The sequence below is a fragment of the Panulirus ornatus genome, chromosome 1 (genome assembly GCF_036320965.1).
Source record: "Panulirus ornatus isolate Po-2019 chromosome 1, ASM3632096v1, whole genome shotgun sequence".
NCBI classification, from domain to species: Eukaryota; Metazoa; Arthropoda; class Malacostraca; order Decapoda; family Palinuridae; genus Panulirus; species Panulirus ornatus.
In genome coordinates this window covers 21758176-21773451 of record NC_092224.1, presented here as the reverse complement: position 1 = coordinate 21773451, position 15276 = coordinate 21758176, and the positions used below count along the sequence as shown (strand labels likewise).

Sequence of the window (15276 nt, the reverse complement as noted above, 5' to 3'; positions counted from 1 at the left end):
GGCCCCACGTGTCTAATGATGATCTCACTTGTCCCCTTTCTCATATCATCTATAATTTCCACTGACGATCGCGGTTCAGAGGTGGTGCCTGTGCTTACTCCATCACACCTGTGGCACGCCTCGAGGACCTGAAGTTCCCAAAGTTTGATGCTATTTGGCTGTAGGTCTGTCTCCCAACGCCCACAACTGTTTTCCTTTGTTTCGCCAACTGCTCTCCTAATTCTACAAATTTTATAATTTTCTCCGACGATCTAAACTCTTGCCATGAGGCCGTGTCCCACAGACTCATGCCCGCAAGCCGAGATCTTCCACTGAGGGGATTTCATCGTTGACTGTAGGGAATGGGTGAACTCCTCCCATACGGATGGTGGAGGGACTGGAAACACTTACGTTCTCCATTCTTAATGATCTACAGCAGATTATCACCTATTCCATCCATATTCCAGACCGCCGTGAACGCTCGCCTAATTTTCTGGATCTGCTATTCCTCTAATCCTTCTCCCTGTAACTACACACTCTCGCCTCTAGTTGGCTCATCTGACCACGTACTCGTAAATCTATTTTAACACCTCCTCCCCCTCCAGAAGCCCCTAAGCCCTTCCTAAACGTAAGTATTGGCACGTCCTCCAAAGCTGACTCACGAAAATTCTTTCTGAATTTCTTTGGGTAAATTACCGTCCCTTACGTGGAGATGCTTCTGTCTCCGCCAGACGTGTTTATGGCAGAGGTTATTGTTGCATGAATGGAAGCATTTATAACCTCTTCTTCTAATCCATGGTTCCACCGTTCTTGTTCGGAGACCGTTCAGGCAAGGGATCAGGCATATCGGGCTTGGAAAAACTCTCCTTCCACTTACTTTCATTCAGCATTTATCAGTGCCCGTAATCACTGCGAGAACATATCCGTTTGGCAAAGCTTTTCTTTATTCAAAGGAAGTGCGGTAACCTCTCCTCTTCATCTACAGATTTGTCTTTCTGGTATGCAGCCAAAGGCATCGTTAACAATTTTTGTCGCTCTGCCTTTCCCTCACTTTTCCTATCTAACTTTACTATAGCTGTCTTTCCGTAGACAAATATACTCGCTCTGGTTCTTGTTTCTCCTCTTACCAATTCTATGCCCTTCCCGTAATCTCTCTCTCTGTACTGCCCACATCACTAGCGAGACCATGCAACAGTCGGCAAACTGTTACGTCTCAAGATTACTGTGTGGCTGCTGGCAACTCATGGGTGGGCCATTGTGATAACCCTCTGATGTCTTTCCCAATAATTATGACCTGGCACATTTTAAAAGAGACAGGTTTGGTTTTCCACTTCATCCAAAATTCAACACTTTTCCTTGTCTCCTCTTTTTCCCTTTCATGAACTTCTTTATCTTTCAGTTAAGGCTCGGCCTTGATGTGGACTTTGGCCCGACTGGAGCCTGACCATTCAAGATTACGAAGGGAGTTCGTTGGATATAGTTAGAGTGATGTGCCTCATCGTGTCAGTAGCAGTTTTCCAGTTGTGTTTGATTCGGAATGTGTGTGTGTGTGTGTTTTGGGAGGTTGTGCATTACGCCTCATTGTTCCAGCTTGGGCCTACTACAGAACACGACCCCTGAACCCTTCTATACAGTATAGGGAATATAGTGTTCGTGTCTGGCTTTAGATTGAGATGATATAACAGACGTACGAATTGTAACCATCCTGATTACCGGGAGAACTATTTTTTTTTCTATCGTGATTTCATATTTCCAGGAAACTATCGTTTTGGTCACGAACTCGTTTACATCAGCTTAATTCGCGCTGCTGTCGTAACGTATTGGCATCCTTGGATGACTGGAGATGACATATGATTCTAGATATATTATGCAGCGAGACAGTAATATCCAGGTGTATTATTAATTCCGAGTAGTTCTTTACAGCAACATCCATAGTTGAGTTTTGCCTTTTGTGTGCGATTGATTGCTAGTGTTCTCTCCTGTTGCTCCATGTAACCATCATTATCTTTTTTAGTATCTTACACCTCCATTTTATTGATCGTCCAATTCTTTCTTTTCATTCACCGTTTCCCTTCTTCATTTTCTTATATTTGTCTTCCTGGTTCAATTGTCTCTTCTTTTTTTTTTTTATCTACATCGTATTTGCTCTCCCCGTATTTTCTCTTCCCTTGTTGCTAACGTCTTCATCCAATTCTGTGGATCTTCCACTCGCCTTGTATTCGTTGCACATATCTCATCTGAGAACCCACTTCCTGCCATAGATTTCATAACACAGCAGCTTGCCTCAAGTTTTATTTTCTTACTGGATGCTCTAACCACGGATTAAAGTCCACATGAAGGCCATGTCTTAATTGAAATATAGGATTGATTAAAGGCAGGAACAAGGAAAAGTATTCACGAATGTTGGAGGAAATGAAAAACATGTCTTTTAAACAGTGCCAGCTCAAAGTTATTGAGAAAGACATAAAAGGGTGGAGAGTTCAAAGTGCGAGGTGTAGGGAAAGAAACGGTTATCAAAATGGCCCACTCTTGAGTTACCAACGACCACACAATAATCACGTGACGCAGCAGCTTGCCGAGTATTGCATGATCTAGCTTGCGATGGGAGCAAAAACCCACAGTAATATCTATAGAAGAGGGAAAGTGAACCCACATTGCGGCGTAAGACAAGTGGGTCAAGTTTTCAAGTCAGCATGGGAGAGTTGATTATTCAAACCACTTTTGAATCGACTGTCTCGTACGGTTGTAGAGCTAGAACAACCACAGATGTTAGAGTTGTATTCCATACAAGGACGGATCAATCCTTTGTATAATCAGAGCAAATGTTCGGAGGAAAGGAAATTCGACATGTAAACAGGACTCCCAGTTTCTTAGACGAAGACTCAACCATTTCCACAATATGGTGTTTCCAAGATAGTATGGATGTTACAGCAATACCAAGTATGTTCATCGAGTCAAAAGGTGGAATTACAGAACAGTCAAAGAAAGTAGGAAAGTTGTGAGGAATTTTCAGTGGAGAGGTGGGCAGAAACTGGGTCTTAGAGGCATTAAACCAGATTTCGTCTACCCACTGCGATAGTCCAGGTCTGAGTTTATTGAGGAAGTCGTGTCGAGACGAGATGCAGATCGACGGAAAGGAGGAGCAGAATTGTAAGATGTGGAGGATTACAGTGCTGAGTCGTCAGTGTATGAGTGAATTTGGTTATTGGTCGAAGAAAGGAAATCTTTGAGGAAAAGAAGAAAAATTGTAGGAGACAGGACACCACAGTCGATGGAGGAAGGGGTAGAGGCTGAACCATCAACAACCACGTGATAGTTCGGCCAGAGAGAAAGCTGGATATGAGAGAGCAAAGTGAGGGAGGGAAGCAAACAGAAGGGAACTTAAAAATGAGACCCCGGTGCCACACCCTGTCAAAAGCTGTGGATATATCAAGGGTAACTACATAGGATTCCCCCAGATCTCTCAGGGATGATGACCAGACATGAGGAAGATAGGAAAGAATATCACCTGTGGATCTCGCCCTCCGGAAGCCGTACTGGTAATCAGAGAGAAGACTGTGAGATTCAAAGTGTCATGAGTCGACGAAGGATTCAGGCTTTGATAGTGGTGTATTGTCAAAGCAATAGGACGATGGTTAGAGGGGTCAGAACAGTCACCCTTCGTAGGGATGAGATGTACCAACGAATGATTCCAAGAGAAATGAAAAGTTCTGGTTTTTAAAGAGAAACGGAACAGACGAGCAAACACAGGTGCAAGTTCGGAGGTGCACTCTTTCAGCATACGGAGATGGATGTCACCAGGTCCCAAAACCTTGCTTGTGTCCAGAAAGAATCTCTCTTCGGCCAGTTTAAGGAGATATTACGGGCAAGGACATAGAGTTAGTAGGAGCACCTATCCAAGGTAAAGGAGAAACGAGAATCAGAGAGTTGTTTTGCCTGCGGGAGAGACAGCTATAGTACCGTTGGAACGGAAAAGGGAAAGAAGTGTAGAACGAATGATATTAGTTGATGGTTCGGGGCACCAATTTGATGCGCGTTACTCAGGATGGTAGTTCCATCCTGGACAGCTGCTGTCAACAGCCAGCTACCTAAGGGATTGCTACAAGGGTAGAGGACGCGATATTCCTCGAGTTTGCTAGGGTATTGGGAGGAGCCAACTACCTGACCCTACCCTCTCGGTGGCGGTAGCGTCACATAAGTATGGTCATAGGAGGGCCTATTACTCTTATTACTTTATCCCTCCCCTTCATTGGCAGCGGAGTTACTATATATATATATATATATATATATATATATATATATATATATATATATATATATATATATATATATATATTGGAAAGGATCACAATTTTGCGTGTGATCAAGTAAATTCCTACGAGTCCACGGGGAAAATGAAACACAATAAGTTCCCAAGTCCACTTTCGTGTAATAACCACATCATCAGGGGAGACACAAGAGAGGAATATAACAGTCAGTTGATATACAACGAAGAGACGTAGCTAGGACGCCATTTGGCATGAAATTTGCATTAGAAGGTAAGATAGGTATGTAGATGTTCTTTGTGTTTGGCCAGCAAATGAAAATTTACAAACATTTCTTCCCTTACTTAATGATTTAGTACCTTCCATGAAATTTACTATAGAAAATGAAAATAATGGTATGTTACCATTATTAGACTGCATGATCCATAGGCAAGGAAACAAGTTTATCATATGCAGAAAACCTACCAATGTATGCTCTTATATCCATTATTACTCATCTCAACATGACAGAGTTAAATTATCATCATTCCAATCTATGTTCCTTAGGGCATTACGTATTTGCAGTCCAGAGTATATTGATGATGAGTTTGAGAAGATATATTCTGTTGGATCTAAGATAAAGTACCCTAGATCTTTCATTGATAAAACCCTTAAGTTCCTAATGAAATCATTTTATAGAGTTGAGCCCAAACTTCCCATTGATACCAAGAATCTTTTAGTTCTCCCTTTTAATGATAATTTTACTTTACTTCCCATGTTGCTTAAATCCTTTAATATAAATGTTGCCTTCAGCAACAATAATACTATAAGAATATCTTAATCAGGAACTCACCAGAAAATTCTCCTAGGTGCATCTATAAAGTGCCATGTAGAAATTGTGATAAGTTTTACGTTGGGCAGACTGGTAAGGATCTTTCTGCTAGACTTAAGCAACATAAATATAGTATAAGAACAGGACTAGAATCAAATACCTTGTTTGATCACGTTAAAAACTATGATCATTGTACTGACTGGAGTAATGCCGTCTCAGTTATTAACTCTAACTCCAGTACCACGAGAAATATCATTGAATCTTCTATTATTAAATACACAGATTAAATAAAACCTTGATATTAGTGAATGTCTATACAAATTGGATAACTTTATTGTTGATAAAATTTGTAAACAATTCACGCTCGTTCGTTGTCTGTCTTGGACAATCGCATGTTTACCAAATAGCGTCCTAGCTACGTCTCTTCGTTGTATATATTAACTGGCTTATATTTCTCTCATGTGTCCCCCCCCCCCCCCCCATGTTATGATTATTACACGAAAGTGCACTTAGGAACTTAACGTGTTTCATTTTCCCCGTGGACTCATAGGAATATATGTATTTGTTAATCATGGGATCTAACAGACAATAGGCCTTGACCAGTACGATCACGTAATGTCAGGCCCCAACTGTGAATCTTGCTCCAGCTCATTGTTCCCCGTCCGCCTTCTGTGACCCATCATCCCCATCTATATTGCCCAGTCCCAGTTCACCCCACGTCCATTGTAAAAGTTTGTGCTCATTCCGTGGCCACCACACCTCTTAAGGCGTTTCCTCGTCTAGGTAATTATTCCATACAGTTGAAGTTATGATGAATTATATTTGTGAAGTATGCCGTATGAATTATATCTGCGAATTAGCCGCTGTTACCTTAGTACTCACGTCTCGGATACCATACCCCTGGACTGGCCTCTCTAGTGACTCAGCTGTAAGGCTTGTTGACTTACTGCACCTGAACTTGGCCTTCAGGGGACGTAACGGCCTTCATATCCTCACCATGCAGCCTAGCCCTTCCGTCTGGCCCACCTGCTCTCGTCTCTGGCTTTCTCTTGCCCTAGCACTTTATATTTTTAATACGTCTTTTCTCTCATTTTCGTCGTCCACTTCATAAATTCCCATTTGTCGTTCTAGACACGATTCATCTGTGAGATTCTAATGATTATAGAACAAAAGGATTTAACTACTTGTGAACGTGAATGTTGTTTTTTTTTCCAGCTCGCATTTTTCCCATTATGGGAATCGGGAAAACATTGTTGGCAGGTGATCATAGTAGGTTTGGGTATCGCATCTTATAACCAGTAGGACTCCCTGTGAAGCCGTATCGTAAACATGAATGTTGAAATCGTTCATCAGTTATTCTTTTTTTCTTATCGGTAACCATAGTGACAACAGCAATCATGACTGTGGTGGTGTTGGTGATATTATTCTCGATGGGTAACAGTACACACGGACGTTCATCACGGCACCTGGCTCGGTCCCGCTGTCCATCCCCCCCGTCGGCTCCACCTCACCTCCTCCCTCCCCCGACTCGAGAATCCCGCGCATTTACGAAGAAGAAATAGGAAGAAATTTAATCATACGTGTTTGTCCGTTTATAAGTATGAATGATAAACCTCATGATAATATTCATAGAGATAATGTACAGATCCAAGAGAAATATTTCGATGATAAGAGGCTGCACAGTAAACTGTAAGTGAAAACGGATGCGGGTTAGTCTCTTGAAAGGAAAGGGGCGGAGTTATCTCCCCCCCCCCCCAAGACCTCCCTGCCTCCGCTCCACTCCCTCCTCCCCCTTCTGCATCCATGAACTACGCGATTCATTCACGCTTAGAGATTTCAGTTGCCACGTGTGAAAGGAGCGTTTGAGCTACCACGCTGAGGATATACGGAAACGACGTGCGATGGTGCTACTCGTTCGCACGTGAGATTCAAGAAATGTGTCACTTTCCCATCAGTGTAGCAGGCTGGTCAGAAATCCAAAAATAAAGGCAGTCTGGCAACTATGAAGAACCCTCAGCTTGTGTGCTAAACGCGGTCACAGACTTCTCCAGATGACCATTCGCACGTTGATTTAGTGGAGAGCTTGTGTGAAGAGAGTGAGGTGTTCAAGCCCAAGATACAAGTGCATGTGCTCCCATTCATGGACTGCAGTTGCTGTAAAAGTTATTTTATTTTTTTTTATTGCACGTAAACTGACGAGTGCACATTACGGTGGATCATTGCTCGGTGGTGTGTTTACATCCTGTTGATGTAACGTTGTTAATAAGTGTCGGGAAATAGAGGAAATATTGTCGCTAAGAAACTCGCAGGAAAAAGCGTGTTCGGTGATGGTTCAGACGTGTGAAATTGATTGATGAGTATATGAAACGAGACCTGGGCTTTCTTCGTAGCTGGTGGGAGTGTGATGCCTGCGTAGCATGACGACCCACCATCTGCGCCCACCCGCCCGCCTGCCTGCCACCCACTTCCGCCCCGCGGGTATCCGGGTATTTCCGCTCACATTTAAGCACTTCCGGTCTTGTGTTGAACCCAGCCCTGTCTTTGAGAGCTGAAGGTTTTTGTTTCCCTACTGAGGTGCTTTTGAGTGGTCAGTGTATAGTGTCAACCATTAAGAATCCTCATGCTGTGGATGTGGGCGTCCATCCTCCTAGTCTCACCTTCACGACTGTGATTTGTTCATGACTGTCGCAACTCGTGGCAACATTCATCACACTATAGTCACCAAGCGTTGGGAAGTTGCGTCAGTAGAGTGGTGTGAGTAGGTGCTAGGCAGGACTTGCTTCACCACGAACTGAGGACCACACTAGTGGAGACAATGGTTCGCTGGTTTCGACTCTCCTCCAGTGGCAGGTTAGTTGTGCCGTAAGATCATACATTTCAAAGTCATAGAATATATATATATATATATATATATATATATATATATATATATATATATATATATATATATGTATATATATATATATATATATATATATATATATTATCCCTGGGATAGGGGAGAAAGAATACTTCCCGCGTATTCCCTGCGTGTCGTACTACGAAGGGGACTAAAAGGGGAGGGAGCGGGGGGGGGGGGGGGGGTTTGGAAATCCTCCCCTCTCGTTTTTGATTTTCCAAAAGAAGGAACAGAGAAGGGGGCAAGTGAGGATTTCCCTCAAAGGCTCAGTCCTCTGTTCTTAACGCTACCTCGCTAACACGGGAGATGGCGAGTAGTATAAAAAAAAAATATATATATATATATATATATATATATATATATATATATATATATATATATATATATATATATGACCACGAGGAAAATGAAACACGGTAAGTTCCCAAGTGCACTTTCGTGTAATGATCACATCGTATGGGTAAGTCCAAGAATGAGATAGACGTAGAACAGTCAGTTAATATACAAGGAAGAAACCTAAGACGCCATTGGTAAACAAGCGTTACAGGATGGTAGTGTTCGAGTGTGGCATCATGCCTGTCGTAAGATTTTATTTTGTGGACAAGAAAAGGAACTGTTTACATATTTTGCCTACAACAAAGCTATCCAGTTTGTATAGACTTTCATTAATATTAATTCATTGTGTATTTCAGAACGGAAGATTCAATATTTCTCGTAAAGGAGTTCAACTGTTAATATCTGAATGAGTGTTACGTCAGTTGATACAATGGTCATGATTTTTAACATGATTAAATAAAGCATTTGATTCTCGTCCTCTTCTTATACTATATTTGTGTTGCTTAAGTCAAACATAAAGATCCTTACCAGTTTGCCCAAAAACAACATATTACAGCTTTTACAAGGGATTCTGTAAACAGCCCGCAGAATTTTCCGGTGAGTTTTTGAAGAAGATATTCTTTATAGTATTGTTATTGCTGAAGGTGTTCATTTACATTAAAGGATTTAAGCAACCTGGGAAGTAATGTAAAATTATCGGTAAAAGGGGGAACTAAACGATTCTTGCTACTAAGGAGAGTTTTGGATTTAAATCTAAAATGATTTCTTTGCCAACTTAAGAGATTTATCAATGAAAGATCTAGGATACTTTAACTTGGATTCAATAGAATATATCTTAAACTCATCATCAATAGATTTCGGACTGCAAATACGTAATGCCCAAAGGAACATCGACTGGAATGATGATAGCTGAGTAATAATGAATATAAGAACAAACATCGTTGGGTTTTCTGTATATTAAACACGTTTCTATCCCTACGGGTCATGCAGTCTAAAATTGGTCATGACCTCAGAAAGATTTTAGGGAGTCATGTATAGTTGCCCTTGACATATCTAAGGCTTTAGACCGGGTGTGGCATCGGGGTTTCATCTCTAAGCTCCCCTCTTTTGGCCTCCCTCCCTCACCTTGCCTTTTGATATCTAGCTTCCTCGCTGGCCGATCTATTTTTGTGGTTATTGATGAATCAGCCCCCCCCCCCCTCTCTCTCTCTCTCTCTCTCTCTCTCTCTCTCTCTCTCTCTCTCTCTCTCTCTCTCTCTCTCTCTCTCTCTCCATCAACAGTGGTGTCCCTCAAGGTTCTGCCCTGTCCCCTATACTTTTTCTCTTTTTATCAACGGTTTCCTCCAAAGATAATCCAGTGCACTCATACGCTGACGACTCAACACTGCATTTATCCTCATCCTTCAATTCTACTCCTTCTCTCACTCGATCAGCATCTTGTCTTAACACAACTTCCTCAGTAAACTAAGACTTGGACAGGATATCTCAGTGGGGTACACAAATAAGTTCAGTGCCTCTAGGACCCAGATTCTACCCATCTCTCCATCGAAAACTCCTTACAACTATCGTCTCTCCTTTGACGGCTCTGTAATTCCACCCCGACTTAAATGAACATTCTTGGTATTACTGTACCATCCACTCATTCTTGGAAATACCATATTACTGGAATAGCTAAGTCTGCCTCAAAGAAACTGGGTGTCCTATTTAGATGTCGAAATTTTTTTTTCTGAAAAGTTGCTCCGTTTATACAAGGGATTGATTCGTCCTTGTATGGAGTACTGCACTCGTATTTGGGGTGTTTCTAGCTCAGCATCCGTACTTGACAGAATTTAGTCGAAAGCAGTCCTTATTAACTGTTCAAGCTAACTTCCAAGCTTGACCTCCTTACCCTACTCCGCAATGTTGGTTCACTTTCCCTCTTCAATAGATATTTGGCTTTTGCTCCGGAGATTTGGCTGCTTGTGTGCCCACACCACTAGCTAGATCACGCAAGCTGCTCCGTCACATGTTTATTGTGTGGCCATCAGCAACTCGAGGGTGGTCCGTTTTTTATACCTGCTTCTATCCCTACACGTCGAAGCTTTGGAACTCTTTGTCTTCTCATGTCTTATCTAATAACTAAGACCTGATATATGTCAAAAGACAGGTTTTTCCTTTCCTCCAAAATTCATAAATATTTTCCCTTATCTTTTTTTCCGTTTCATGATTCTATATATCTCATTTAAGGCCCGGCCTTGATGTGGACTTTTGTCCGTGACTAGAACCTTTAACACAAAAAGAAATACAATTATTTTCCACTTCCACAGAAATTTGATAGAAGGTACTAAATTGTAAAGTAAAGGGAGAAATGTTTGTAAATTTTCGTTTGTTGGCCAAACACAAAGAATATCATCTACATACCTAAGCCAAATTGCCTTAGAGGGTAAGCTGTCGTTTAGTAATTTTGTTTCAAAGAATTCCAAGTAAAGATTGCGTACTACTGGTGAAAGAGGGTTACTCATCGCATAATATTCTCCAGTTAACTGAAATACACAGGCTCTTTTACACGATTCTGTCAATTCAATAAGCAGAATATATATATATATATATATATATATATATATATATATATATATATATATATATATATATATATATATATATTCCTATGAGTCCACGGGGAAAATGAAACACGATAAGTTCCCAAGTGCACTTTCGTGTAATAATCACATCACGGTAGACACGAGAGAAATATATATATATCTGTGTGTGTGTTATTTTTCCGAAAAACTTTTACTGTTATCTTAATCATCTATTTTTGGTGTTTCAGAAGTGATATGGATGCGTATGTTAAAACGAAAAGTTCTTGTAATTTGAATTTTATTTTGTTATTTTGCCACCACCTTTTACATCATAGTGATTTATCCAATATACTTTTTTTTCTAAAGAATCACTTATTAGAACATCCTGTACAGTTATTATGCAGTTTTAGATGACACATTTTTGGTCAGAGACGCCAAGTAGAGTATGAAGAATGTACTCTGAATTATAGGACTTTGTGTATCAGTTCGTTGAAAGTACAGCTAAATGTGTATTCCTAATGTTTGCCACAGTTTACAGAATTAACCATCTGTAAATTATGCTTGTTATAGATGTGTAAGTTTCGCATTGTACGCCTAAACGGTTAGAAGTAATATTTTTGGGGTTTAGTGACATTCATGTAGTCTCTCTTTTGTATGGAAAATTATAGTAGGCAGAGTTGAAAGTAATCAGAAAAAGAAAATAATTTATATATTGATTTTTCCTTATTTCATATAACTTTTCATGTATATCCGTGATTGAAGTTGCTCTGTTAAAGTATTAAAGTGTTGTACCAAAAAAATGCATTGTTATGTGAAGCAGGTGTAACTATATTTGATGGTTATATTTGGGAGGTATGATGTGGTTAATGTTTTGACTTTTGTTTCAGCGACTATTTGGTTCGAGTGCGTGCTCAGGTGATGATGCGTGATGACAGCACTGGAGGATGGGTGCCCTTGAGTGGGGGCGGCCTTTCCAACGTGTCTGTCAGGAAGCGTGTCACTCAACCCGACCTTGACGACCCCAAACACGAGTATCTCATCTACGGCAAGAGAATATCAGATCAGACTGTTAGTAGACATCAAGACCTATCTTTATGAACAAATGATAGTGTTTGCAATAACTTTTCTAGATCATCGTTTGCAAGAATAGGTGTCGTGCATGAAAGCAATTTCATCCTGTAAAGTGTCTTTTTAGATCAGTCATATATGAAGATAGCTGTAGTATAGGGTACTTGTTTTGAAAGTGATATATATAATTGAGATATGATATATTCTCATGAGCTTAAATTGATGGGTTGTATTTAGTTTATCTGATGTTTTAAAAAGAATTAAGGCATTCTGAGGAGCAAAAGAATAGCAGTTCTTTTTTTTTTCTCTTAGGGGTATTGGTCTATATGTTTTTTTAAAGGAAAATATATGTTATATGTAGCAACATGTGTATGTTCATCCGCTAAGTGAAGCGTAATGCCTCTTCTGATTGCAGGTAGTCTTGAGTTGTACAATAAAAAAGGATTTTCAATACAACAGAGTAATGCCCGCCTTTCACCACTGGAAGACAGGAGACAAGAAGTTTGGACTAACCTTTCAAACAGCCGCTGATGCCAGAGCATTTGACAAAGGCGTACGCATGGCAGTACATGATCTATTAGATGGTCAGTAAGCACTTTTTTATTTGAAAAATGGTTTTGCTAATGCTTCACCCTTTCACCAAGTTTGCATTGAGAAAACTTTTTTGTTTTCAGTTTCCTGCTAACTGTGCAACATTGCTCCTGTAGTGATTGTTGAAATTATTACTTATACCACAAGTTATAGTAGCTGGTGAGAACATTAGGTAGGAGCCTCTGAAAACATTGTGCAAGAGTTTCTCTTTACCAGTGACCTGTCAAGGATGAGGCATTAAAGGCTATGAGGCGGTACTGAAGTTCACCTGCAATGGAGATTCCTTTGCTATGGCTGTCCCCTCGAGGGAGTACCCAAAGGGAATGGGCATCAGAGAGATGAATAGATGAATAGCCACAGTGTGCATCTTACCTATATGAATACAAAACATACATGCATAAGTTTATCATCACATGTTAGGAAACGTTTTAAAGTGGCATCACAAATGCCTAGTAGATTACGTGCAACATTTGGCCTAGTGTGTCATTTAAGCAAGGAGTGATCTTACATGTAGGCAGTTAAAAGCCATAGGAGATATTAGAGGAAACTACATAGATGCCAGAGGCTCATGTGTATTTGTATTATAACTGGCACATACAGTGGACACCATAGACATTTTTAAAACATAATTGGACAGCTTCTCCAAAGAGCACCAGCCCTTCTAGGTTGCACAGTATTTAACATACGCAGATCTGCAACAAAAAAATTACCAAACCAAGCATTTACAAGAATTGCATTGTTGCATTGACCAGCAGGGGTGAAAGACAAACTCTGAAACTAAAGTAAGGTATACGTTTTTATTGCTTCATCTCAGATAATTACATACAATTTAAAAGGACTTTACCCTTGTGTTGATATTTACAGCAAATTTTCAACTCCAAGATTAGTGACTTTGATATTATACTGTACACAATTATACCTTTACAATATATTTTGTTTTAACTGTAGTAAACCAGTTAGCATTTCTTCCACAGGGAAACACATTATTGCTTTTACCTTGCTTTCAAAAATGTATACAGCTTTTTAAGAAGTTGTGCATCTTACTTGTGCATCATAATTGCCTCAAATCTTTGGTAGATATATCAGAAATATAGTGTTGTAGAATTTTGTGCATTAGTCTGGAGGTCTACACACAACAGTGTTTATTAGTCAAAATGTTTGATTCACATTAAAGAAGTTACTTTGCTTTGAATGCAAGAAATATGCATTGCATATGTGTTTGTATAACTGAATAAACAGATGTATATATATTTAAGATTGCCCAGGACCCCTTTCTAAGAACAGATCCTAGTATTACCTGGGATATCCTTTCGAAAGGCTCTTGCAACCCAAGGCTGCACTGCATTCAATACCAAAGAAATTATGAATCCTTTGGCGTGAGTTCTTTGACTTGACTTTACTCCAAGTGATACAGCCTCACCAAAGGTGACTCTTCACTCACGGTGTAACCTTACATAGACAAACTTCAATGTATGATATTTCTATTGAATTTCTTAAGAAAGGGGTGATTATGTTGTTGATTGGTTAGTATGGATTTTGTGTTTGTATGGCTTATGGCATGGAGGCTGAGGAGTGATGGAATGGCTTTACAGTGTGTAAAGGTAATGGGGAACAAATGTGAACATTTAATTACATTGGTATACGTTTTTCAAGTGTACATGGTAAGTTGTATGCGAGTGTGTTAATTGAAAGGGTGGTTTCATGCACAGAGCTTCAGATTAGGGAAGACCAATGTGGCTGTAGGAGTGATGAGAATGTGTACATCAGGCATTAGTTATGAAGAATGTTTGTAAGAAAGACTTGAGAAACAGAAGCATGTGCATGTGGCATATATGAATCTAGAAAAGCATATGATGAGTTCCTTTGCAGAAGGTGATATGAACTTTTGGCGTATGAGGAAAACTGCTGGATGCAGCGAAGAGTTTTATTAAGGGAGTAAGGCAGGTAGAGAGGAGGTTTTTGAGCGCTTGAGGCCTGAACATGCAGCATTTTGCAAAGTGCGCACACAATACAGTGAAGTAGTGTGATGTGGTATATGGAGGGTAACATGGCATCAGAAGACTGATGTGTGAAGTAGTCAGGAGAAACAGGGAAACATCTGTAGAGCCTGGTTTGTGGATTGGAGGCTGTGGTTTCATTGCATCAAGCTCCCTATCTACATCCAGGCCCCACCGACCTTTCATGGTTTACCCCAGATACTTCATGAGCCCTGGTTCAGTCCATTGACAGCATGTCAACCCTGGTGTGGATGGGGAGCTGTGGTTTCGGTGCATTACACATGACAGTTAGAGACTGAGTGTGAATGAATGTGGCCCTTTTTGTCTGGTTTTCCTGACGCAACCTCGATGAAGCAGAGGGTAGCGATGCTATTGCCTGTGTGGCAGGGTAAAAAAAGGAATAGATAAAGGCAAGCAGGTATGAATATGTGCATGTGTATATATGTATATGTCTTAGTATGTGTATGTATGTATATATATATTTTCTTTCAAACTATTCGCCATTTCCCGCGTTAGTGAGGTAACGTTAAGAACAGAGGACTGGGCCTTTGAGGGAATATCCTCACCTGGCCCCTTTCTCTGTTCCTTCTTTTGGAAAATTAAAAAAAAAAAAAAGATAATGATGGGAGGATTTCCAGCCACCCGCTCCCTCCCCTTTTAGTCGCCTTCTACGACACGCAGGGAATACGTGGGAAGTATTCTTTCTCCCCTATCCCCAGGGATATATATATATATATATATATATATATATATATATATATTTCTTTCT

At 40.3% G+C, this 15276-nt stretch overlaps 1 protein-coding gene across 8 annotated transcripts in view; it reads left to right on the top strand.

Annotated features, from left to right (window-relative positions):
* Window positions 1-15276, top strand: part of Spred (Sprouty-related protein with EVH-1 domain) — a 215361-nt gene that overhangs the window by 140253 nt on the left and 59832 nt on the right. For 4 of the 8 annotated variants that reach the window (XM_071688249.1, XM_071688345.1, XM_071688083.1 and 1 more), the window contains 2 exons: window positions 11739-11919; window positions 12335-12503. In XM_071688249.1, the coding sequence (XP_071544350.1) occupies window positions 11770-11919; window positions 12335-12503 (319 nt within the window). In that variant the 5' untranslated portion in view covers window positions 11739-11769. Of the gene's footprint in view, window positions 1-7727; window positions 7906-11738; window positions 11920-12334; window positions 12504-15276 lie in introns of those variants that run through there. The other 4 variants (XM_071688162.1, XM_071687988.1, XM_071688551.1 and 1 more) reach the window with 4 other exon arrangements.